We start from the raw sequence: 25,886 nt of genomic DNA, 5'->3' as shown, positions 1-25,886 counted from the left end.
GATTAAACTCACCGGTAAATCTATTTCTCGTAGTCCGTAGTGGATGCTGGGGACTCCGTAAGGACCATGGGGAATAGATGGGCTCCGCAGGAGACTGGGCACTCTAAAGAAAGATTTAGTACTACCTGGTGTGCACTGGCTCCTCCCTCTATGCCCCTCCTCCAGATCTCAGTTAAGGAAACTGTGCCCGGAAGAGCTGACATTACAAGGAAAGGATTTTGGAATCCAGGGTAAGACTCATACCAGCCACACCAATCACACCGTATAACTCAAGATAAACTTACCCAGTTAACAATATGAACAACAAACAAGCATCACTCAACTGATGCCACATAACATAACCCTTTAGTAAGCAATAACTATATACACGTATTGCAGAAAGTCCGCACTTGGGACGGGCGCCCAGCATCCACTACGAACTACGAGAAATAGATTTACCGGTGAGTAAAATCTTATTTTTTCTAACGTCCTAGTGGATGCTGGGGACTCCGTAAGGACCATGGGGATTATACCAAAGCTCCCAAACGGGCGGGAGAGTGCGGATGACTCTGCAGCACCGAATGGGCAAACTCAAGGTCCTCCTCAGCCAGGGTATCAAACTTGTAGAACTTTGCAAATGTGTTTGAACCCGACCAAGTAGCTGCTCGGCAAAGCTGTAATGCCGAGACCCCTCAGGCAGCCGCCCAAGAAGAGCCCACCTTTCTTGTGGAATGGGCTTTCACTGATTTTGGATGCGGCAATCCAGCCGCAGAATGAGCCTGCTGAATCGTGCCACAGATCCAGCGAGCAATAGTTTGCTTTGAAGCAGGAGCACCCAGCTTGTTGGATGCATACAGGACAAACAGCGAGTCAGTCTTCCTGACTCCAGCCGTTCTGGTCACATAAATCTTCAAAGCCCGGACTACGTCAAGCAACTTGGAATCCTCCAAGTCACCAGTAGCCGCAGGCACCACAATAGGTTGGTTCAAATGAAAGGATGACACCACTTGTGGCAGAAATTGCGGACGAGTCCGCAATTCTGCCCTATCCATATGGAAAATCAGATAGGGGCTTTTACATGACAAAGCCGCCAATTCTGACACACGCCTAGCCGAAGCTAAGGCCAACAGCATGACCACTTTCCACGTGAGATACTTTAGCTCCACGGTCTTAAGTGGCTCACACCAGTGGGATTTCAGGAAACTCAACACCACGTTAAGATCCCAAGGTGCCACTGGTGGCACAAAAGGGGGCTGAATATGCAGCACTCCCTTAACAAACGTCTGAACCTCAGGCAGTGAAGCCAGTTCTTTTTGGAAGAAAATGGATAGGGCCGAAATCTGGACCTTTATGGACCCTAATTTCAGGCCCATAGTCACTCCTGACTGTAGGAAGTGCAGGAATCGACCCAGCTGGAATTCCTCTGTAGGGGCCTTCCTGGCCTCACACCAAGCAACATATTTTTGCCATATACGGTGATAATGCTTTGCTGTCACATCCTTCCTAGCCTTTATCAGCGTAGGAATAACTTCATCCGGAATGCCTTTTTCCGCTAGGATCCGGCGTTCAACCGCCATGCCGTTAAACGCAGCCGCGGTAAGTCTTGGAACAGACAGGGCCCTTGTTGTAACAGGTCCTGTCTGAGAGGCAGAGGCCACGGGTCCTCTGTGAGCATTTCTTGCAGTTCCAGGTACCAAGTCCTTCTTGGCCAATCCGGAACAATGAGTATTGTTCTACTCTTTTTCTTACAATTCTCAGCACCTTTGGTATGAGAGGAAAAGGAGGAAACACAGACCGACTGGAAAACCCACGGTGTTACTAGTGCGTCCACAGCTATCGCCTGAGGGTCCCTTGACCTGGCGCAATATCTTTTTAGCTTTTTGCTGAGACGGGACGCCATCATGTCCACCTGTGGCAGTTCCCATCGATTTGCAATCTGCGTGAAGACTTCTTGATGAAGTCCCCACTCTCCCGGGTGGAGGTCGTGCCTGCTGAGGAAGTCTGCTTCCCAGTTGTCCACTCCCGGAATGAACACTGCTGACAGTGCTAGTACGTGATTCTCCGCCCAACGAAGAATCCTGGTGGCTTCTGCCATTGCCACCCTGCTTCTTGTGTCGCCCTGGCGGTTCACATGGGCCACTGCCGTGATGTTGTCTGACTGAATCAGCACTGGTTGTTTCGAAGCAGAGGCTCCGCTTGACTCAGGGCGTTGTATATGGCCCTTAGTTCCAGGATATTGATGTGCAGACAAGTCTCCTGACTTGACCACAGCCCCTGGAAGTTTCTTCCTTGAGTGACTGCCCCCCATCCTCGGAGGCTTGCATCCGTGGTCACCAGGACCCAGTCCGGTATGCCGAACCTGCGGCCCTCGAGGAGGTGAGTACCTTGCAGCCACCACAGAAGAGACACCCTGGCCCTGGGGGACAGGGTGATCAGCCGATGCATCTGAAGATGCGATCCGGACCACTTGTCCAACAGATCTCACTGAAAGATCCTCGCATGGAACCTGCCGAAGGGAATGGCTTCGTATGACGCCACCATCTTTCCCAGGACTCGCGTGCAGTGATGCACCGATACCTGTTTTGGTTTTAGGAGGCCTCTGACCAGAGTCACGAGCTCCTGAACCTTCTCCGGGAGAAACACCTTTTTCTGGTTTGTGTCCAGAATCATGCCCAGGAAGGGCAGACGCGTCGTAGGAATCAGCTGCGACTTTGGAATATTCAGAATCCAGCCGTGCTGTTGCAACACTTCCTGAGAGAGTGCTACGCTGATCAGCAACCGCTCCCTGGACCTCGCCTTTATGAGGAGATCATCCAAGTATGGGATAATCGTAACCCCTTGCTTCCGAAGGAGCACCATCATTTCCGCCATCACCTTGGTAAATATTCTCGGTGCCGTGGACAGGCCAAACGGCAACGTCTGGAATTGGTAATGACAGTCCTGTACCACAAACCTGAGGTACTCCTGATGAGGTGGATAAATGGGGACATGCAAGTACGCATCCTTGATGTCCAGAGACACCATAAAATCCCCCTCTTCCAGGCTTGCAATGACCGCTCTGAGCCATTCCATTTTGAACTTGAATCTTTTCAGATAAATGTTCAGGGATTTTAAATTCAATATGGGTCTGACCGAACCGTCCGGTTTCGGTACCACAAACATTGTGGAATAGTATCCTCTTCCTTGTTGAAGGAGGGGAACCTTTACCACCACCTGCTGGAGATATAACTTATGAATTGCCGCTAACACTACTTCCCTTTCTACGGGGGAAGCTGGCAGGACCGATTTGAGGTAACGGCGAGGGGGCATCACTTCGAATTCCAACTTGTATCCCTGAGACAAAATCTGTATAGCCCAGGGATCCACCTGTGAGCGAACCCACTGGTGGCTGAAATTTCGGAGACGCGCCCCCACCGCTCCTGGCTCCTGTGGAGCCCCAGCGTCATGCGGTGGATTTAGTGGAAGCCGGGGAGGACTTCTGTTCCTGGGAACTAGCTGAATGGTGCAGCTTCTTTCCTCTACCCCTGCCTCTGGCCAGAAAGGACGCACCTCTGACCTTCTTGCTTCTCTGTGATCGAAAGGACTGCATTTGGTAATACGGTGCTTTCTTAGGCTGTGAGGGAATATATGGCAAAAAGTTTGACTTTCCAGCCGTAGCTGTGGAAACTAGGTCCGAGAGACCGTCCCCAAACAATTCCTCACCCTTGTAAGGTAACACCTCCATGTGCTTTTTGGAGTCAGCATCACCTGTCAATTGCCGAGTCCACAGGACCCTTCTGGCAGAAATTGACATTGCATTTATTCTAGAGCCCAGTAGGCAAATGTCCCTCTAGGCATCCCTCATATATAGGACAGCGTCTTTTATATGCCCCAGGGTCAGTAAAATGGTATCCTTGTCTAAGGTATCCATTTCCTCAGACAGATTATCTGTCCATGCTGCTACAGCACTACACATCCAGGCCGACGCAATAGCCGGCCTCAGTATAGTACCTGAGTGTGCATAAACCGACTTCAGGATACTTTCCTGCTTCCTATCTGCAGGATCCTTTAGGGCGGCCGTATCCTGTGACGGCAGGGCCACCTTTTTTGATAAGCGTGTCAGAGCTTTATCTACCCTAGGGGAGGATTCCCAGCGCATCCTGTCCGTTGGCGGGAAAGGGTACGCCATAAGTAACCTTTTGGAAATCAGCACTTTCTTATCGGGGGAATCCCATGCTTTTTCACATAATTCATTTAACTCATGTGAAGGGGGAAAAGTCACCTCTTGCTTTTTCTCCCCATACATATACACCCTTTTGTCAGGGACAGGGTTTTCCTCCGATATGTGCAATACATCCTTCATTGCTATAATCATGTATCGGATGGCTTTAGTCATTTTAGGCTGCAACTTTGCCTCATCGTCATCGACACTGGAGTCAGAATCCGTGTCGACATCTGTGTCAACCAACTGGGATAGTGGGCGCTTTTGAGACCATGACGGCCTCTGAGCTGCAGAATCAGACACGGGTTGAGACCCTGACTGATTATCCAACCTTTTATGCAAGGAGCTTACGTTATCATTTAACACCTTCCACATATCCATCCAATCAGGTGTCGGCGGCGACACCACAGTCACTTGTTCTGCCTCCACGTAACCGTCCTCGTCAAACATGTCGACACAAACGTACCGACACACCGCACCCACACAGGGAATGCTCTAATTGAGGACAGGACCCCACAAGGCCTTTTGGGGAGACAGAGAGAGAGTATGCCAGCACACACCCTAGCGCTATATAACACAGGGATTACACAGTAACTTAGTGTTTACCCAGTAGCTGCTGTTTATTATAATTTGCGCCTAAATTTATGTGCCCCCCCTCTCTTTTTACCCTTTTTCTACCTTGATACTGCAGGGGAGAGCCTGGGGAGCTTCCTCTCAGCGGAGCTGTGAAGAGAAAATGGCGCTGGTTAGTGCTGAGGAAGAAGGCCCCGCCCCCTCAGCGACGGGCTTCTGTCCCGGGTCTGTGTAATAAAACGGCGGGGGCTCGTACATATATACAGTGCCCAGCTGTATATATATGTGTCTTTTTGCCAAGAGGTATCCTAATTGCTGCCCAGGGCGCCCCCCCCTGCGCCCTGCACCCTACAGTGACCGGAGTGTGTGGGTAGTGTGGGCGCAATGGCGCACAGCTGCAGTGCTGTGCGCTACCTCATGTGAAGACAGGAGTCTTCTGCCGCCGATTTCGATGTCTTCTTGCTTCTGCCTTCTGGCTCTGCGAGGGGGACAGCGGCGCGGCTTCGGGAACGGACGACAAGGTCAGGTCCTGTGTTCAATCCCTCTGGAGCTAATGGTGTCCAGTAGCCTAAGAAGCGCAACCTAGCCGCAGTTAGTAGGTTTGCTTCTCTCCCGTCAATCCCACGTAGCAGAGAGTCTGTTGCCAGCAGAAGCTCTCTGAAAATAAAAAAACCTAACTAAAATACTTTATTAGCAAGCTCAGGAGAGCCCACTAAAAGCACCCAGCTCTGGCCGGGCACAGATTCTAACAGGTCTGGAGGAGGGGCATAGAGGGAGGAGCCAGTGCACACCAGGTAATACTAAATCTTTCTTTAGAGTGCCCAGTCTCCTGCGGAGCCCGTCTATTCCCCATGGTCCTTACGGAGTCCCCAGCATCCACTAGGACGTTAGAGAAATTACAGTTAGGAGCTGATTGGCTGGTGCATTATTCACCTTGCACCTATCACTGTTTTATCACTTCTTTATCCCCTTCTCCAGGCCCTGCTGGGATCAGTACGAGATCCCAGCGATTGGGATCCCGGCAGTCAGGAGACCGACGCCGGGAGCACAACAGCCGTGATCCCGGCGACCGAGCGCAGCGTATCCGCTTGCCGTGCTTTGGGTCCGGTGGTGACCTTTGGTCACCACAGGTTTTTATTCTCCTCCAGGTGGTGGTGTGGACCACCACCCAAGAGGGGTAACCACCCGGCCGTCAGGACTCCGACCGCCGGTATTTCAGCTGGTGTCCAGATTCCGGCGTCAGTACCCTGACCGCCGCGATCCAGACAGGCGCCCCCCCCCCCCCCCCACTGTGCTAGGCTCCAACAGGAGCATGTGCCTATTCAAATCTGACCCTTATAGTCTAATGTAGAGTATGGTTTAATACAAAGCATCAGTAATACAGGAGTACAACAGCTTGTCCCAGACTTTCACACTCCGTATCTTAAGGTCAGCCTTTTCCCAAGTGTGCACACTTACACACTGATGTAAAGTGAGTCACAATTTTCTACACCAGAATGTAATGCATCACTTCATGATGTTGAGCTCGCTGCACTGCCCTAAGCTAGAGCAATCACGATGAGATGTGGTACAGACTGTCAGGTGTACGGGCGATAAGTGAGGGGGTGAGACGTTCCAAAGCACCACAGCAGTCATAATACCTGGGGGGCAATTTCATTTTAAATCCTGGCACCAGACGTGGTCCTGCATACTAAACTCGGCACTGGGTAGCAAGTGAGGCAATCACAAGACAACGCTGACACCGGAATCCCGACAGGTAGTGAAATGCCACCACCGGAAAACCGGCGACACAGGCTATTCTCCCTCTGTGGGTGTCCACGACACCCATAGAGGTAGAATATAACCGTGCCCACAGTGTGGCGAAGGGTGTAGTATGGTATGCCGGCGGCCGGGCTCCTGGCGACCAGCATACCGACGCCGGGAGGCCGACCGCCGGCATACCGACAGCTCTCCTTCCAGGGGGGTCGTGGACCACCACGAGGGATGATATCTGTCGGTATGCCGGGTGTTGGAATTCCGGCGCCGGTATACTGTGCGCTGGGATCCCGACATTCGGCATACAGAAGACCACCCGTGGCGAAGGCAGCGAGCCCGCAGGGGGCTTTCTAACGCTTGCCCCGCTGCCAGCATACTGGCGGCCAGGATGCCACTGTCAGTATCTTGACAGCCAGGATCCCGGCCGCCGGTAAAGAGTATGTATTCCGGTAGCAATCCCTCCCTGAAATCCTCTCACTAGCCATTCACTGAACTACAGCTGAAGCGTTTGTGCAAAAACAGTTCTCTGGTTGAGGAGGCAGGAGGTTCCACAATGCGCTAAATAATGTACACCGTCTATTACACTATACAGCAGACACTCTCACTTCACATCAGTAGCCTGTATACCCCGATGAGATAAGCTTACCACAAAGTGCCATAATGTTCTGTTAGAACTACACATAACACTTTCTCTTACCTCGTATCAAATTGGTCTCGTGTACCGACCGAGAAAAAAAACAATCTCATCCACCTACATATAAATTGCTCCCCACAAATAAACTTTTATTACAAAAACCTAAACTTTGCTGTGAAACGCGTTCCCTACAAGCAAAGGTCTTCTGCTGTGAGACATGTGAGACTTATCACTGTCCAATAGCACCAACATTCCAAGGATCTTTATTGGGGAGAAGCTTCTCGCCTGTACTTTGTTTTAGAAGGGCCTCATAGTTTCAACCTATATCACCTGTATACAGAAGAACATAGAATTTACACACAACAGGAACTAAGGATATTTCTTATTCCTGCTGGACTATAGCTTAAAATATGCACCTGTGTTTTTTTTTTTTACATTTATTGTTTCACAAAAAGGAAAACGAAGGACATCAAGTTTATACTAGAGGAGGCTCCCGCTAAAACAGCCTGCCTTCTCCAGCAGCGGGACGCTGTATACCACTCAAACACGTCATCTATTCAGTGCGGGGAGAGCTTGGGGGGCAGCTCAACAACTCTGTAAGTGCTTGGTATGCCCCCCACAATGATGAAAAGGAGGGGGGTGGGGGGTCACGAGGCCACAGTCCTCCCAAGGTGGTTATGCCACCTTTTCAGGCATGCCCACGTCTTCGGCACGCACAGGAGTACACGGTTTCGCAGATGGCACCCTGCATCCTACAGTGAACACTGCAGTAGTATGCAGGGAAAAAAAAAACTAAACACCGTTCACAGAAACAAATTATTTATTGTAAAACACAAAGAAAATCTACACGGAAGAATACAAAGATTTATTACTCCTACGCAGTCTCCATTTTGTATCCATGTTTTTCTAGTTCGGCCCTGAAAGACAGAAGACATTTATCATGTAGAAATTATGCAACAGCCTCTTCAGAATATAAACAGCTTTTCTGTTCAGGAACTGCAGATACCCTGTCTGTGGACTACACACTATGATACCGACAGCTAGGGGGGAGAATAACTTCACCACCAACGTCACATTGCGTCTGTCGGCATTTCCAGTTTTGCCTTGAAGAAAACCTGCAATGTCGGCGTTATGGTAACGGGCCAATATGGCGCAGCCCTGTATCGCGGTGAGGCTCAGCGGAGCATCGGCAGTCACTGAATTCCTCAAGTGTAAATGGATACATATTTTAGGCCAGGGAATGAAGTTATCAGAATTAACTTCTCATTGATGTAAAGGCCTCAGCAATGACTTATATAGGGGTCTATTTACTAAGCCTTGGATGGAGAGCAAGTGGACGGAAATAAAGTACCAGCCAATCAGCTCCTGTCATTTTTCAAACCAAGCCTGTAACATGGCAGTGTGGAGCTGATTGGCTGGTACTTTATCTCCGTCCAAGGTTTAGTAAATAGACCCCTAAGTGCATAAGCAGCACAAGCATAACAGGTCATTAAGGGGGTCATTCAGATCTGATTGTAGATGTGCTAAATTTAGCACATCTACGATTTACTCAGATGTGGGATGTCCAGCACTCGGCTAGTCTGCCCCGCATTCCTGGCTCTGCCCCCCCTCCCCCCAAGGGTGAAAAATCATCACACGGCGGCAATGCTTTTGTACCCGGCGCGTAGCTCCTTGCCTGCGCAGTTCCTGCGCGCTGGGAGGGGCTACCCCGCTGTGTCCCGGGTTGCAGCGGCTGTGTATGAGTCACGCAGCCGCCGAGGCCCGCCCCCGCAACAGTCCGGACAAGCCTGCATTGTCCGGACCGTTCACCGCCGACGGCGTTCTAACACCGTTAGCACGTCCCGCGACCACCTCTGTCTGTCAATCAGGCAGAGGTAATCACAGCCCCGAGATGCTTTTAGCATCTCACTGGGCAACCCGGGGTGCGCATGTGCAGTGCGACCGCTGCACGTGCGCACTCCACAAAGAAATTCAGACTGATCGCTGCGTGATCCAGTCTGAATTACACCCTAAGTGCACAAAAAAAACTACAGTACAAACAAAACAGAACATAGCAGGATACAGAACAGTATAAACAGTAGCTACAAATTTATGCCAATGCAGACACCACAACTTCAGAATCAGGCTCTTTGTCACCAATCTGTATAAGGAGATACTGTATTGTGATAATTATGGCCACAAATAGGAATGCAATATCAAAATGGGGTCCAGCCGGATCTTTTTTTTGTCTAGCAGCCAGGGAAAACGTGCACTCATTGGGCTTGATTCAAAGATGGTTTATGTACATCATCGATGTTTTCAGATCTGTGCACGTGCTGATCTGTTCCCGTGACAACAGTCGCACTGGCACCTAAGCTGCAGCACCGTTTGGGTCGGGGAAGAGGCAGGCACGATCATGGTTATTTAAAAAAAGTGTTCCTACTAGGAAGCGGGCATGCCACAGGGGTGCGGGGGCAGTGTGCGCCCAAAAATGAGGCGCAGCCCCACCGGCGTGACTATTGGGGGTGGTGCACCATCATCGTCACAAATGGGACTAGAACAGGGGTTCTCAAACTCGGTCCTCAGGACCCCACACAGTGCATGTTTTGCAGGTAACCCAGCAAGTGCACAGGTGTATTCATTATTCACTGACACATTTTAAAAGGTCCACAGGTGGAGCTAATTATTTCACTTGCGATTCTGTGAGGAGACCTGCAAAACATGCACTGTGTGGGGTCCTGAGGACCGAGTTTGAGAACCTGTGGACTAGAAGAAAATCTGGTTGGTTATACAGGAGTGTCCAACATGCGGCCCTACAGCCATTGTTGAACTACACATGCCAGCATGAACACTGCTAGATACTGATCTTGCAGTGATCTTGCAGTTAGATATAAGCAGACATTGCAATATCATTTAATAAGAAGGTGGCCTGGTGTGCAGAGAAAACTGCTACAACCACAATATGCCTCTTTTAAAAATGAGTTCAAGTATTCTATCTGTAATGGTCCTTTATTAATACCCATCACTCTCCACATGGACATCGCACGAGTGTCAGCGCAAATCTGATAAGCGACACAGTCAGTCAATTGTTACCTTAACTGATTGGAAAAGTCATCTTCTACATTGTCATCGTCCCAGTTATCTTCCCACACGTGAGAGTCTTCATCCTCGTCGCAGCCCGTCCAGTCTGGAAGGCGACATGGAACGTCATCAGTAAGTTACTAACCACCTTCATCAGTCAGGTAAAACAAGGGAATAAGTATAGACTACACACTGATACTCTGAGTCAGCACAATCTATGCGGATTACGTATACCTGGATCTAAATAACCACTAGAACGTCAAATATGTCCCAATGTTTTTGAACAGATGTTACAAGTTGATGATCGACAGGAGAGTTACAAAAATATAGCTGTGGGGTGTCTGCAGTGTCACTAGCAACGTGTGGTAATCTTACGTGACTGGAAAGATGCCACCCCTTCCCCCCAAAAAAGATTACAGCTAGCAGCACACTATTTCTCACTTATTTAGCAAAGATGGCTGACCTCATTCTATCAGTAGGCAGAATGACCAAACCTTGAACATGAACGCACAACATATTTACTTTTAAGTGACCCTGTTAATTACTAACAACAGCAAATTACATATATGTGCAGACAAAAGATATGTTTTCATGGAACCTACCAATTATATGGACGCCACTTCAACCGCCCACCTGTCATTCAGTTATGAAGAGAAAGTGGCGAGTTGGAACTGCTAATCGAGTCAAACATGAAAATATTATTATTATTGAGAGTGTGAACAGCCCAAACCAAGCAGTGAGCTCCCGAGAAACACCCTGTGACATCAGTAAGAGGGTTCAGTATGCCTAAACCTAACCTTCTCTCTCTCTCTCCGACCCCACCCCACCCCGGCGGCCAGACGGCGACCCGACCCGTTCTAGTGGATTGGTATTGTGACACCGGTATTCCGTGCAGCGTCAGTATTTAGACAACGGGCTTGCAGCGCCCTTCATAATCTCAGCGTCGGTATATTAACCGCCAGGATACCGTCCGTCGGTAACATAACTGCCATTAAGAATTCAGCTCTATTTACATTGGTTGTAAATGATCACATGACCTCAGTGTCACCAGGATATCTGCCCATAGCAGAAACTAATTTAAGAATGCGTAGGACAGTGGTTCTCAATCTGTGTGCCGTGGCTCCCTGGGGTGCCTCGGGAACACTTGCTGGGGTGCCTTGGATTGGTGGTCCAGGACCAATTCAAATTATTTATGGTCAATGTAACAGGCAAAACCAGTGCTGGTGGCTGACGATCATATAATATGTGGCTAAACAGAAGGGAATCCTGTCCCTCACCACACAACTGACCCTAAGGATGACATAAAAACACAATTTACTTAATTTAATATTTCTTTCTAAATTTCTCAATAAGAAACTTTTGGGCTAGGGGTGCCGTGAAAACAATTCTGATACCGTGATTCAAAAAATATGTTTGGGAACCAATGGGGTAAATTTACTAAGATGGGAGTTCTATTTAAGATGTGATGTTGCCCATAGCAACCAATCAGATTCTACTTCTCATTTATCCTGCACCTTCTAGAAGATAATACCTGGAATCTGATTGGTTGCCATGGGCAACATCCCATCTTAAATAGAACTCCCATCTTAGTAAATTTACCCCAATGTCTTAGGACATTTCTAACAGATGCAGTGGTTCAGTTTGTAGTTATTTTTCTTAGTTCCACTCCTTTCACACTGCATGAGGTAGATTGCACCCGGGAGCAACACGGTTCTGCGCGCTCATTTGCAATAACCCATGTTAAAAGCTGGCGGTGTAAAAGGGGTATAAATAATTTACAAAAAAAATGTGGTGTCTTCAAATCTGTACACTGCTTTTACCCACATTACTGTAAATTCTCAGCAATGGATGCAGTTTGCTGTTCTGTATTGGCAAATCACGTTCATCAGCATCGCAAGTTTTGCATCACATACCATTGAGGTGCTCAGGAAACATAGGAATGAAGGGCCAGCAGTAAATTGCTGATGTGTGCGCAGCTGTGCATCGTGGCAAAGTCAGACACACATGATACTGAACTGAATTCCCCCCTTACTGACAGGACAACTGATATGCATAGGTACAGTCAAACTCATTCAACCTTTACTTAAGGTGCCGCTGTTGTGAGGGGTTGCTACGCTGCAGCGGATGCAGGGGTCCGCCGGTCACATAGCAAAACCCAACTCAAAATGGGCTGTAGTTATTTAATAGAAGGCAGTTAACACTTAAAATTCCTTAGAAAATGCCATGAAAATAATTGCACTTGGTAAAGATTTTTAATAAAATGGCGAATACAGTTTGACTAATACTAAGGGATATATTCAATAAGTGTCAGGTCCATTCCGACATGCAGTTGTCGGAATGGACCCGACAACCCCTATTTAAAAGAGCGGACAAATCCGACTGTCGGATTTGGCCGCTCCTGTTGTCATGTTCTGCTGCTGTCAGCGGCGCCGAGGGAAGGGAGCTGTCTGCGGCGCCGGCAGGGGGTGGGGGGGGGGGAGCAGAGGAGGAGACGGGGCTGACGGGGGAAGAGAAGACAAGACGGCAGCTTCCGACAGTTATTGAATATACCCCTAGGGCTACATCTTCGGTAGACATGCTTCCTCAAAGCAGGCAGCACCATGTAATATATGCTGAGCAAAAAAAATACATGGGATGTGGGATAGATTGTCATGGAAATATGGCAAAGAAAATTGAGAAACTTCTGTTGGACCTCCCGAGTGAGTTGAACTATTCTGATAGCCAGGATTTCCCTCCATATATGATATCAGCTTTTTTTGTTCAATATTAAAGAAAATAAACAATGTTTGCAGATGTCCAGGACTGGAGAGCTTAATCTCAGCTGATTGGCTGAGCACCTTTGTAACTGTCACCCAGCTAGCTACAGGGGTCCAGAGACAGAACTGCGAGTTTCCCTGGTTTCTATCAAAACAGGTAAATCATCCGCAGCACCATAGATCCACATGCTGTTGGGTGCCATTTAATCATGCTTTTATGTAAGCTTTTAGGAGCAGGGCCCTCTTCCTCATGTGCTTTTACAGCTCTTTCTTATCTTCTTTTCAATACTCCCTTTGACAGCACCAAATCCCTCAGTTTTCTGCCGCCCTGATACTTATTTCAGTGTTGTCTGCTTATGCAGCTATGTTTATATACCCTGTACTTGTCCTATATTGTCTTGAATTGTAAGTCACTGCTTTTTTTTATTTTTGCTTATTTGTTTATGTACTCTAATGGGCGCTGCGGATCCCTTGTGGCGCCATATACATAAACAATAATAATAATGCAGTGGCCAATTTCTGAATAATCCACTAGGACTACAAAATGTAATTTCAATAGCAGACTGAAGGGCCCTACACACTGGCCGACATGACTGCACGATATGAACGATCTCGTTCATTAATGAACGAGATACCGTTCATATCGTGCAGTGTGTAGGCTCCATCGCTGGTCCCCTGTCGGCTGTGCATGCAGGCCAATATGGACGATCTCCATATTGGAAACTTAACTCCCCCCGTCACTGCCCCCCGCCGCGGGGTCGCCCGTCGGCCGTATCCGCCGTCGGGCAGCTCGGCGACGGATCGGCCAATGTGTAGGGCCTATAAGGCCTAGCAGAATAACTGAAGGAGGGGAAAATTAGCTAAGCGCTCAGTGAGTGGTGGTGTATAGATGATTATCAGCAGCAGCTTGGGAAGGGAATGCCAATCCCCAAAATCACACTTATATAGAAAAAATTACCAAGTTGCGCTAGACAATCAAATAAAAAATAAGATTTTACTTACCGATAAATCTATTTCTCGTAGTCCGTAGTGGATGCTGGGGACTCCGTCAGGACCATGGGGATTAGCGGCTCCGCAGGAGACAGGGCACAAAACTAAAGCTTTAGGATCAGGTGGTGTGTACTGGCTCCTCCCCCTATGACCCTCCTCCAAGCCTCAGTTAGGATACTGTGCCCGGACGAGCGTACACAATAAGGAAGGATATTGAATCCCGGGTAAGACTCATACCAGCCACACCAATCACACCGTATAACTTGTGATCTAAACCCAGTTAACAGTATGACAAACGTAGGAGCCTCTGAACAGACGGCTCACAACAATAACAACCCGATTTTTTTGTAACAATAACTATGTACAAGTATTGCAGACAATCCGCACTTGGGATGGGCGCCCAGCATCCACTACGGACTACGAGAAATAGATTTATCGGTAAGTAAAATCTTATTTTCTCTGACGTCCTAAGTGGATGCTGGGGACTCCGTCAGGACCATGGGGATTATACCAAAGCTCCCAAACGGGCGGGAGAGTGCGGATGACTCTGCAGCACCGAATGAGAGAACTCCAGGTCCTCCTCAGCCAGGGTGTGCCCCTGACCAAGTAGCAGCTCGGCAAAGTTGTAAAGCCGAGACCCCTCGGGCAGTCGCCCAAGATGAGCCCCCTTCCTTGTGGAATGGGCATTTATATATTTTGGCTGTGGCAGTCCTGCCACAGAATGTGCAAGCTGAATTGTACTACACATTCAACTAGCAATCTTCTGCTTAGAAGCAAGAGCACCCAGTTTTTTGGGTGCATACAGGATAACAGCAAGTCAGTTTTCCTGACTCCAGCCGTCCTGGAAATCTATATTTTCAGGGCCCTGACAACATCTAGCAACTTGGAGTCCTCCAAGTCTCTAGTAGCCGCAGGTACCACAATAAGCTGGTTCAGATGAAACGCTGACACCAACTTAGGGAGAAACTAGGGACGAGTCCGCAGCTCTGCCCTGTCCGAATGGACAATCAGATATGGGCTTTTGTGAGACAAAGCCGCCAATTCTGACACTCGCCTGGCCGAGGCCAGGGCCAACATCATGGTCACTTTCCATGTGAGATATTTCAAATCCACAGATTTGAGCGGTTTAAACCAACGTGATTTGAGGAATCCCAGGACTACGTTGAGATCCCACAGTGCCACTGGAGGCACAAAAGGGGGTTGTATATGCAGTACTCCCTTGTCAAATTTCTGGACTTCAGGAACTGAAGCCAATTCTTTCTGGAAGAAAATCGACAGGGCCGAAATTTGAACCTTAATGGACCCCAATTTGAGGCCCATAGACACTCCTGTTTGCAGGAAATGCAGGAATCGACCGAGTTGAAATTTCTTCGTGGGGCCTTCCTGGCCTCACACCACGCAACATATTTTCGCCACATGTGGTGATAATGTTGTGCGGTCACCTCCTTCCTGGCTTTGACCAGGGTAGGAATGACCTCTTCCGGAATGCCTTTTTCCCTTAGGATCCGGCGTTCAACCGCCATGCCGTCAAACGCAGCCGCGGTAAGTCTTGGAACAGACATGGTACTTGCTGAAACAAGTCCCTTCTTATCGGCAGAGGCCCTGAGTCCTCTGTGAGCATCTCTTGAAGTTCCGGGTACCAAGTCCTTCTTGGCCCATCCGGAGCCACGAGTATAGTTCTTACTCCTCTACGTCTTATAATTCTCAGTACCTTTGGTATGAGAAGCAGAGGAGGGAACACATACACCGACTGGTACACCCCTGGTGTTACCAGAACGTCCACAGCTATTGCCCGAGGGTCTCTTGACCTGGCGCAATACCTGTCCAGTTTTTTGTTCAGGCGGGACGCCATCATGTCCACCTTTGGTCTTTCCCAACGGTGCACAATCATGTGGAAAAAACTTCTCGATGAAGTCCCCACTCTCCCGGGTGGAGGTCGTGCTGAGGAAGTCTGCTTCCCAGTTGTCCACTCCCGGAATGAAAACTGCTGACAGTGCTATCACATGATTTTCCGCCCAGCGAAGAATCCTTGCAGTTTCTGCCATTGTCCTCCTGCTTCTTGTGCCGCCCTGTCTGTTTACGTGGGCGACTGCCGTGATGTTGTCCCACTGGATCAATACCGGCTGACCTTGAAGCAGAGGTCTTGCTAAGCTTAGAGCATTGTAAATTGCTCTTAGCTCCAGTATATTTATGCGGAGAGAAGTCCCCAGACTTGATCACACTCCCTGGAAATTTTTTTTCCTTGTGTGACTGCTCCCCAGCCTTTCAAGCTGGAATCCGTGGTCACCAGGACCCAGTCCTGAATGCATAACTGTGGCCCTTTAGTAGATGAGCACTCTGCAGCCACCACAGAAGAGACACCCTTGTCCTTGGAGACAGGGTTATCCGCTGATGCATCTGAAGATGCGATCCGGACCATTTGTCCAGCAGATCCCACTGAAAAGTTCTTGCGTGAAATCTGCCGAATGGAATCGCTTCGTAAGAAGCCACCATTTTTCCCAGGACCCTTGTGCAATGATGCACTGACACTTTTCCTGGTTTTTTGGAGGATCCTGACTAGCTCGGATAACTCCCTGGCTTTCTCCTCCGGGAGAAACACCTTTTTCTGGACTGTGTCCAGAATCATCCCTAGGGACAGCAGACGTGTCGTCGGAGACAGCTGCGATTTTGGAATATTTAGAATCCACCCGTGCTGTCGTAGAACTACTTGAGATAGTGCTACTCAGACCTCCAACTGTTCTCTGGACCTTGCCCTTATCAGGAGATCGTCCAAGTAAGGGATAATTAAGACGCCTTTTCTTTGAAGAAGAATCATCATTTCGGCCATTACCTTGGTAAAGACCCGGGGTGCCGTAGACAATCCAAACGGCAGCGTCTGAAACTGATAGTGACAGTTTTGTACCACGAACCTGAGGTACCCTTTGTGAGAAGGGCAAATTTGGACATGGAGGTAAGCATCCTTGATGTCCAGGGACACCATATAGTCCCCTTCTTCCTGGTTCGCTATCACTGCTCTGAGTGACTCCATTTAGAATAGGTCTCACCGAGCCGTCTGGCTTCAGTACCACAATATAGTGTGGAATAATACCCCTTTACTTGTTGTAGGAGGGGTACTTTGATTATCACCTGCTGGGAATACAGCTTGTGAATTGTTTCCAATACTGCCTCCCTGTCGGAGGTAGACGTTGGTAAAGCAAACTTCAGGAACCTGCGAGGGGGAGACGTCTCGAATTTCCAATCTGTACCCCTGGGATACTACTTGTAGGATCCAGGGGTCCACTTGCGAGTGAGCCCACTGCGTGCTGAAACTCTTGAGACGACCCCCCACCGCACCTGTTTGTACGGCCCCAGCGTCATGCTGAGGACTTGGCAGAAGCGGTGGAAGGCTTCTGTTCCTGGGAATGGGCTGCCTGCTGCAGTCTTCTTCCCTTACCTCTATCCCTGGGCAGATATTATGGGGACGAAAGGACTGAGGCTGAAAAGACTATGTCTTTTTCTGCTGAGATGTGACTTGGGGTAAAAAAGGTGGATTTTCTAGCTGTTGCCGTGGCCACCAGGTCCGATGGACCGACCCCAAATAACTCCTCCCCTTTATACGGCAATACTTCCATGTGCCGTTTGGAATCTGCATCACCTGACCACTGTCGTGTCCATAAACATCGTCTGGCAGATATGGACATCGCACTTACTCTTGATGCCAGAGTTTCGCATATATAGAAATGCATCTTTTAAATGCTCTATAGTCAATAAAATACTGTCCCTGTCAAGGGTATCAATATTTCCAGTCAGGGAATCCGACCAAGCCACCCCAGCGCTGCCCATCCAGGCTGAGGCGATCGCTGGTCGCAGTATAACACCAGTATGTGTGTATATACTTTTTAGGATATTTTCCAACCTCCTATCAGTTGGCTCCTTGAGGGCGTCCGTATCTGGAGACGGTAACGCCACTTGTTTTTATAAGCGTGTGAGCGCCTTATCCACCCTAAGGTGTGTTTCCCAACGCGCCATAATTTCTGGCGGGAAAGGGTATACCGCCCATAATTTTCTATCGGGGGAAACCCACGCATCATCACACACTTCATTTAATTTATCTGATTCAGGAAAAACCACATGTAGTTTTTTCACACTCCACATAATACCCTTTTTTGTGGTACTTGTAGTATCAGAAATATGTAACATCTCCTTGATTGCCCTTAACAAGTAACGTGTGGCCCTAAAGGAAAATACGTTTGTTTCTTCACCGTCGACACTGGAGTCAGTGTCCGTGTCTGTGTCGACCGACTGAGGTAAAAAGGACGTTTTAACGCCCCTGACGGTGTTTTAGACGCCTGGACAGGTACTAATTGGTTTGCCGGCCGTCTCATGTCGTCAACCGACCTTGCAGCGTGTTGACATTATCACGTAATTCCTTAATTAAGCCATCCATTCCGGTGTCGACTCCCTAGAGAGTGACATCACCATTACCGGCAATTGCTCCGCCTCCTCACCAACATCGTCCTCATACATGTCGACACACAAGTACCGACACACAGCACACACACAGGGAATGCTCTGATAGAGGACAGGACCCCACTAGCCCTTTGGGGAGACAGAGGGAGAGTTTGCCAGCACACACCAAAAACGCTATATTATACAGGGACAACCTTTATATAAGTGTTTTTCCCTTATAGCATTTTAATATATATATATATACATATCGCCAAATAAGTGCCCCCCCCTCTCTGTTTTAACCCTGTTTCTGTAGTGCAGTGCAGGGGAGAGCCTGGGAGCCTTCCCACCAGCATTTCTGTGAGGGAAAATGGCGCTGTGTGCTGAGGAGAATAGGCCCCGCCCCCTTTTCGGCGGGCTTCTTCTCCCGTTTTTCTGAGACCTGGCAGGGGTTAAATACATCCATATAGCCTCCAGGGCTATATGTGATGTATTTTTAGCCAGAATAAGGTATTATACATTGCTGCCCAGGGCGCCCCCAGCAACGCCCTGCACCCTCCGTGACCGTTGGTGTGAAGTGTGTGACAACAATGGCGCACAGCTGCAGTGCTGTGCGCTACCTTCATGAAGACTGAAAAGCCTTCTGCCGCCGGTTTCTGGACCTTCAATCTTCAGCATCTGCAAGGGGGGTCGGCGGCGCGGCTCCGGGACGAACCCCAGGGTGAGACCTGTGTTCCGACTCCCTCTGGAGCTAATGGTGTCCAGTAGCCTAAGAAGCCAATCCATCCTGCACGCAGGTGAGTTGAACTTCTCTCCCCTAAGTCCCTCGATGCAGTGAGCCTGTTGCCAGCAGGACTCACTGAAAATAAGAAACCTAAAAACTTTTTCTAAGCAGCTCCTTAAGAGAGCCACCTAGATTGCACCCTGCTCGGACGGGCACAAAAACCTAACAGGCTTGGAGGAGGGTCATAGGGGGAGGAGCCAGTACACACCACCTGATCCTAAAGCTTTAGTTTTGTGCCCTGTCTCCTGCGGAGCCGCTAATCCCCATGGTCCTGACGGAGTCCCCAGCATCCACTTAGGACGTCAGAGAAAAGCATTTATTTTAATGCATAAAATGTATTATGATAACAACAATTCTCCCGGGAGTACAATACACACTTTAAAATGACATCTCTATAACTATGAACCTACTGCTAATTTTATAACAGAAGTACAAATTAGTACCATTCCAGAGCTTATGACCCCAGGGATCTCACTTTAAACAGAATCTTACCAACAGAAATGATTAATATCTGTTTAAAATAAAAAATAAAAAGTCTATGTTGACATACATAAACTCACTTGGTCCACATGAATACCGAACAGTCCTGATCATAGATAACTGTGAGCTTGATCCAATGATCCTGTAGTAGACTGGACTTTTATAACCATAAATAGAAACTTATGTAGTTGATGCTGTGAGCAAAAGCATAATTGGTAAACCACTGGCCGCTGTGACAAGGGGGAGAGCCCGGAGCGATGTTGCTGCGGTCAGCCGCTGGCCCCTGCACGGGGAGTGGAAAGCCGTACCTGAAGTGACCGCCGGACTGGATGAAATGCGGCTGTGTATAGCTGACACGTGGCTGCAGTATCCGGACGGTTGGCTGTTACCTTGCGTGGCACAATGTATGGGCTCTCAACAGCAGGCGGCTGACCTGTGCTCCCACGGGCAGCTCCGATTGAGCCTCCCTGCAATTGCCAGTGTGTATAGAAGGTAGATGAACACTCAGGCGGCGGCTGGTCCGTAATCAGTGGTATACCGTAGTAGCAGCAATAATGAAGAAAGCTGATCTCCCGCACAGAATCAGGCTGGATGAGGCTCCAAGTGAAGTTAGCAACAATAGGCACCTGTATCCTGCAGGGAGGCTCAATCGGAGCTGCCCGTGGGAGCACAGGTCAGCCGCCTGCTGTTGAGAGCCCATACATTGTGCCACGCAAGCTAACAGCCAACCGTCCGGATACTGCAGCCACGTTTCAGCTATACACAGCCGCATTTCATCCAGTCCGGCGGTACTTCAGGTACGGCTTTCCACTCCCCGTGCAGGGGCCAGCGGCTGACCACAGCAACATTGCTCCGTGCTCTCCCCCTTGTCACAACGGCCAGTGGTTCACCAATTATGCTTTTGCTCACAGCATCAACTACATAAGTTTCTATTTATGGTTATAAAAGTCCGGTCTACTACAGGATCATTGGATCAAGCTCACAGTTATCTATGATCAGGACTGTTCGGTATTCATGTGGACCAAGTGAGTTTATGTATGTCAACACAGACTTTTTATTTTTTATTTTAAACAGATATTAATCATTTCTGTTGGTAAGATTCTGTTTAAAGTGAGATCCCTGGGGTCATAAGCTCTGGAATGGTACTAATTTGTACTTCTGTTATAAAATTAGCAGTAGGTTCATAGTTATAGAGATGTCATTTTAAAGTGTGTATTGTACTCCCGGGAGAATTGTTGTTATCATAATACATTTTATGCATTAAAATAAATGCTTTTTTATTTGATTGTCTAGCGCAACTTGGTAATTTTTTCTATATTCTAGCAGAATAACTGTACACTCCCCAAACACAGGACAGGGCTGCAGAGAATGAAAACCATTAGCTGCTGGCGAGTAACTAATGAACAGCAGAGATCCATTGCTCCCCTTCTCTTACCCCTCCTCATGTTCTCCATACCTCTCTTAAAATGTTTACGCTCACCAGACTTCCCAACTGCTCAGTACGGCCCACTTCTAAGGCAGCAACGGGCGACCTAATGCAGGCGACTGTTTTGAGGATGGCATGGGGCCCTAAGGCCACCTGTTACCCATCACTCTTCTAATACACACCCCCCCCATCCCACCACCACCTTACCACCGGGTATGATCAAGATTCTAATAAGTGCCACCTTAAGTATAAAATGTTTTTACCAATTTTAAATTACATTTTATGGTTGTGGCAGAAAACAAGCAAGGCGGGGATGATAAAGCCGTGGACTAGGCCGCAGTGATTGGGGAACCTTTGGTACGCCAGCTGTTGTTGAACTACACATCCCAGCATGCCCTGCTACAGTTTTAGCATGGCCAAATAGCAAAACTGTAGCAGGGCATGCTGGGATGTGTAGTTCAACAACAGCTGGAGTACCAAAGGTTCCCCATCACTTGATTAGGGGGCCCCAAGGAGATACACCACCACCATAATATCCGCGACTCTATCCCAGTAACGCAGGCTGAGATACCGGTGGCTCTACAGCTGTTGGGAACTACAAGTCTCAGGGCAACCCCTATGGGGTTATGGCTGGCAGGGCATGCTGGCACTTGTGGTTCCTCAGCAATGAATGGGTGTAAGATGATCAGGGGACACCGTGTGCAGCAGATACACAGCCTGATGGTGACCGAGCTTCAGGACTCGGTAGGCCCACGCTGGCCCCTCACGTCCAGGCCCCCCTCCCTCCTCACCTTCAGTAGGGAACTCCTCGAATTCATCGTCCTCCTCCAGCAGCCCTAAGTCCACCTGCGGCTTCTTCTCGGTGCTCATCCCGGACACAGGGTACAATATCCCACCCGGTTCTGCGCTGCTGCTGCGTTCTCTAGAATTTGCACAGTAACCGGAAACGGAACTCCTCTCTGGCTGGCACGCCTGCGTAGAAGTGGCTGGCGGAAGCCGGCGTCCCGTCAGTCGTGGGACGCATGCGCAAAACTGGTTGGCGGAAGCAGATGAACAGGCGGCATGAAGCGCATGCGCAAAACCGCAGTGCTGAAGAGTGAAGACCATTGTGGCTATTCTAGCCATGGTGACAACTGGCAAAGTCATACTTGCCTACCTGACCCTCTCCATGAGGGAGAAAATGCTCTGTTCCTGGACTTTCCTGGTAATGTATGATTGCCATCACCTGTGGTGAGCTAGTTAATTGATAAGAAAGGTGTTTCACCACAGGTGATGGCAATCATACATTACCAGGAAAGTCCAGGAACAGAGCATTTTCTCCCTCATGGAGAGGGTCAGGTAGGCAAGTATGGGCAAAGTATATGTACATAAAACCTTGGTTTTTTTATGTCTTGAAAATGAAAAAAAAAAAAAAAACACCTAAAATTATTAGAGATGAGCGGGTTCGGTTTCTCTGAATCCGAACCCGCCAGAACTTCATGTTTTTTTTCACGGGTCCGAGCGACTCGGATCTTCCCGCCTTGCTCGGTTAACCCGAGCGCGCCCGAACGTCATCATGACGTTGTCGGATTCTCGCGAGGCTCGGATTCTATCGCGAGACTCGGATTCTATATAAGGAGCCGCGCGTCGCCGCCATTTTCACACGTGCATTGAGATTGATAGGGAGAGGACGTGGCTGGCGTCCTCTCCGTTTAGAATAGATTAGAGAGACACTTGATTTACTAATTTTGGGGAGCATTAGGAGTACTCACTACTCAGTACAGTGCAGAGTTTTGCTGATAGTGACCAGTGACCACCAGTTTTATTTATAATCCGTTCTCTGCCTGAAAAAAGCGATACACAGCACACAGTGACTCAGTCACATACCATATCTGTGTGCACTGCTCAGGCTCAGGCCAGTGTGCTGCATCATCTATATATATAATATTATATATATCTGTCTGACTGCTCAGCTCACACAGCTTATAATTGTGGGGGAGACTGGGGAGCACTACTGCAGTGCCAGTTATAGGTTATAGCAGGAGCCAGGAGTACATAATATATTATATAGTGAGTGACCACCAGACACACAGTGCAGTTTATTTAATATATCCGTTCTCTGCCTGAAAAAAGCGATACAGTGACTCAGTCAGTCACATACCATATCTGTGTGCACTGCTCAGGCTCAGGCCAGTGTGCTGCATCATCTATATATATTATATATCTGTCTGACTGCTCAGCTCACACAGCTTATAATTGTGGGGGAGACTGGGGAGCACTACTGCAGTGCCAGTTATAGGTTATAGCAGGAGCCAGGAGTACATAATATTATATTAAAATTAAACAGTGCACACTTTTGCTGCAGGAGTGCCACTGCCAGTGTGACTAGTGACCAGTGACCTGACCACCAGTATATATAATATTAGTAGTATACTATCTCTTTATCAACCAGTCTATATTAGCAGCAGACACAGTACAGTGCGGTAGTTCACGGCTGTGGCTACCTCTGTGTCGGCACTCGGCAGCCCGTCCATAATTGTATATACCACCTAACCGTGGTTTTTTTTTCTTTCTTTATACATACATACTAGTTACGAGTATACTATCTCTTTATCAACCAGTCTATATATTAGCAGCAGACACAGTACAGTGCGGTAGTTCACGGCTGTGGCTACCTCTGTGTCGGCACTCGGCAGCCCGTCCATAATTGTATATACCACCTAACCGTGGTTTTTTTTTCTTTCTTTATACATACATACTAGTTACGAGTATACTATCTCTTTATCAACCAGTCTATATATTAGCAGCAGACACAGTACAGTGCGGTAGTTCACGGCTGTGGCTACCTCTGTGTCGGCACTCGGCAGCCCGTCCATAATTGTATATACCACCTAACCGTGGTTTTTTTTTCTTTCTTTATACATACATACTAGTTACGAGTATACTATCTCTTTATCAACCAGTCTATATATTAGCAGCAGACACAGTACAGTGCGGTAGTTCACGGCTGTGGCTACCTCTGTGTCGGCACTCGGCAGCCCGTCCATAATTGTATATACCACCTAACCGTGGTTTTTTTTTCTTTCTTTATACATACATACTAGTTACGAGTATACTATCTCTTTATCAACCAGTCTATATATTAGCAGCAGACACAGTACAGTGCGGTAGTTCACGGCTGTGGCTACCTCTGTGTCGGCACTCGGCAGCCCGTCCATAATTGTATATACCACCTAACCGTGGTTTATTTTTCTTTCTTTATACATACATACTAGTTACGAGTATACTATCTCTTTATCAACCAGTCTATATATTAGCAGCAGACACAGTACAGTGCGGTAGTTCACGGCTGTGGCTACCTCTGTGTCGGCACTCGGCAGCCCGTCCATAATTGTATATACCACCTAACCGTGGTTTTTTTTTCTTTCTTTATACATACATACTAGTTACGAGTATACTATCTCTTTATCAACCAGTCTATATATTAGCAGCAGACACAGTACAGTGCGGTAGTTCACGGCTGTGGCTACCTCTGTGTCGGCACTCGGCAGCCCGTCCATAATTGTATATACCACCTAACCGTGGTTTTTTTTTCTTTCTTTATACATACATACTAGTTACGAGTATACTATCTCTTTATCAACCAGTCTATATATTAGCAGCAGACACAGTACAGTGCGGTAGTTCACGGCTGTGGCTACCTCTGTGTCGGCACTCGGCAGCCCGTCCATAATTGTATATACCACCTAACCGTGGTTTTTTTTTTCTTTCTTTATACATACATACTAGTTACGAGTATACTATCTCTTTATCAACCAGTCTATATTAGCAGCAGACACAGTACAGTGCGGTAGTTCACGGCTGTGGCTACCTCTGTGTCGGCACTCGGCAGCCCGTCCATAATTGTATATACCACCTAACCGTGGTTTTTTTTTCTTTCTTTATACATACATACTAGTTACGAGTATACTATCTCTTTATCAACCAGTCTATATATTAGCAGCAGACACAGTACAGTGCGGTAGTTCACGGCTGTGGCTACCTCTGTGTCGGCACTCGGCAGCCCGTCCATAATTGTATATACCACCTAACCGTGGTTTTTTTTTCTTTCTTTATACATACATACTAGTTACGAGTATACTATCTCTTTATCAACCAGTCTATATTAGCAGCAGACACAGTACAGTGCGGTAGTTCACGGCTGTGGCTACCTCTGTGTCGGCACTCGGCAGCCCGTCCATAATTGTATATACCACCTAACCGTGGTTTTTTTTTCTTTCTTTATACATACATACTAGTTACGAGTATACTATCTCTTTATCAACCAGTCTATATATTAGCAGCAGACACAGTACAGTGCGGTAGTTCACGGCTGTGGCTACCTCTGTGTCGGCACTCGGCAGCCCGTCCATAATTGTATACTAGTATCCAATCCATCCATCTCCATTGTTTACCTGAGGTGCCTTTTAGTTGTGCCTATTAAAATATGGAGAACAAAAATGTTGAGGTTCCAAAATTAGGGAAAGATCAAGATCCACTTCCACCTCGTGCTGAAGCTGCTGCCACTAGTCATGGCCGAGACGATGAAATGCCAGCAACGTCGTCTGCCAAGGCCGATGCCCAATGGCATAGTACAGAGCATGTCAAAACCAAAACACCAAATATCAGTAAAAAAAGGACTCCAAAACCTAAAATAAAATTGTCGGAGGAGAAGCGTAAACTTGCCAATATGCCATTTACCACACGGAGTGGCAAGGAACGGCTGAGGCCCTGGCCTATGTTCATGGCTAGTGGTTCAGCTTCACATGAGGATGGAAGCACTCAGCCTCTCGCTAGAAAAC

At 48.1% G+C, this 25,886-nt stretch overlaps 1 protein-coding gene across 1 annotated transcript; it reads right to left on the bottom strand.

Annotated features, from left to right (window-relative positions):
- Positions 1 to 7,944: 7,944 nt before the first annotated feature.
- Positions 7,945 to 22,045, bottom strand: SEM1 (SEM1 26S proteasome subunit). The gene is made up of 3 exons (XM_063921353.1): positions 21,858 to 22,045; positions 10,215 to 10,308; positions 7,945 to 8,059 (listed from the first exon to the last, which is right to left on the bottom strand). Exons 1-3 carry the CDS (start codon positions 21,934 to 21,936, stop codon positions 8,017 to 8,019), a joined length of 216 nt encoding a protein of 71 aa, XP_063777423.1. The 5' UTR covers positions 21,937 to 22,045; the 3' UTR covers positions 7,945 to 8,016.
- Positions 22,046 to 25,886: the final 3,841 nt, after the last annotated feature.

Source organism: Pseudophryne corroboree, chromosome 5 (assembly GCF_028390025.1).
Source record: "Pseudophryne corroboree isolate aPseCor3 chromosome 5, aPseCor3.hap2, whole genome shotgun sequence".
NCBI lineage: Eukaryota > Metazoa > Chordata > Amphibia > Anura > Myobatrachidae > Pseudophryne > Pseudophryne corroboree.
Note: the sequence above shows the minus strand (reverse complement) of the source record. Positions and strands in the feature narration are given on the sequence as shown.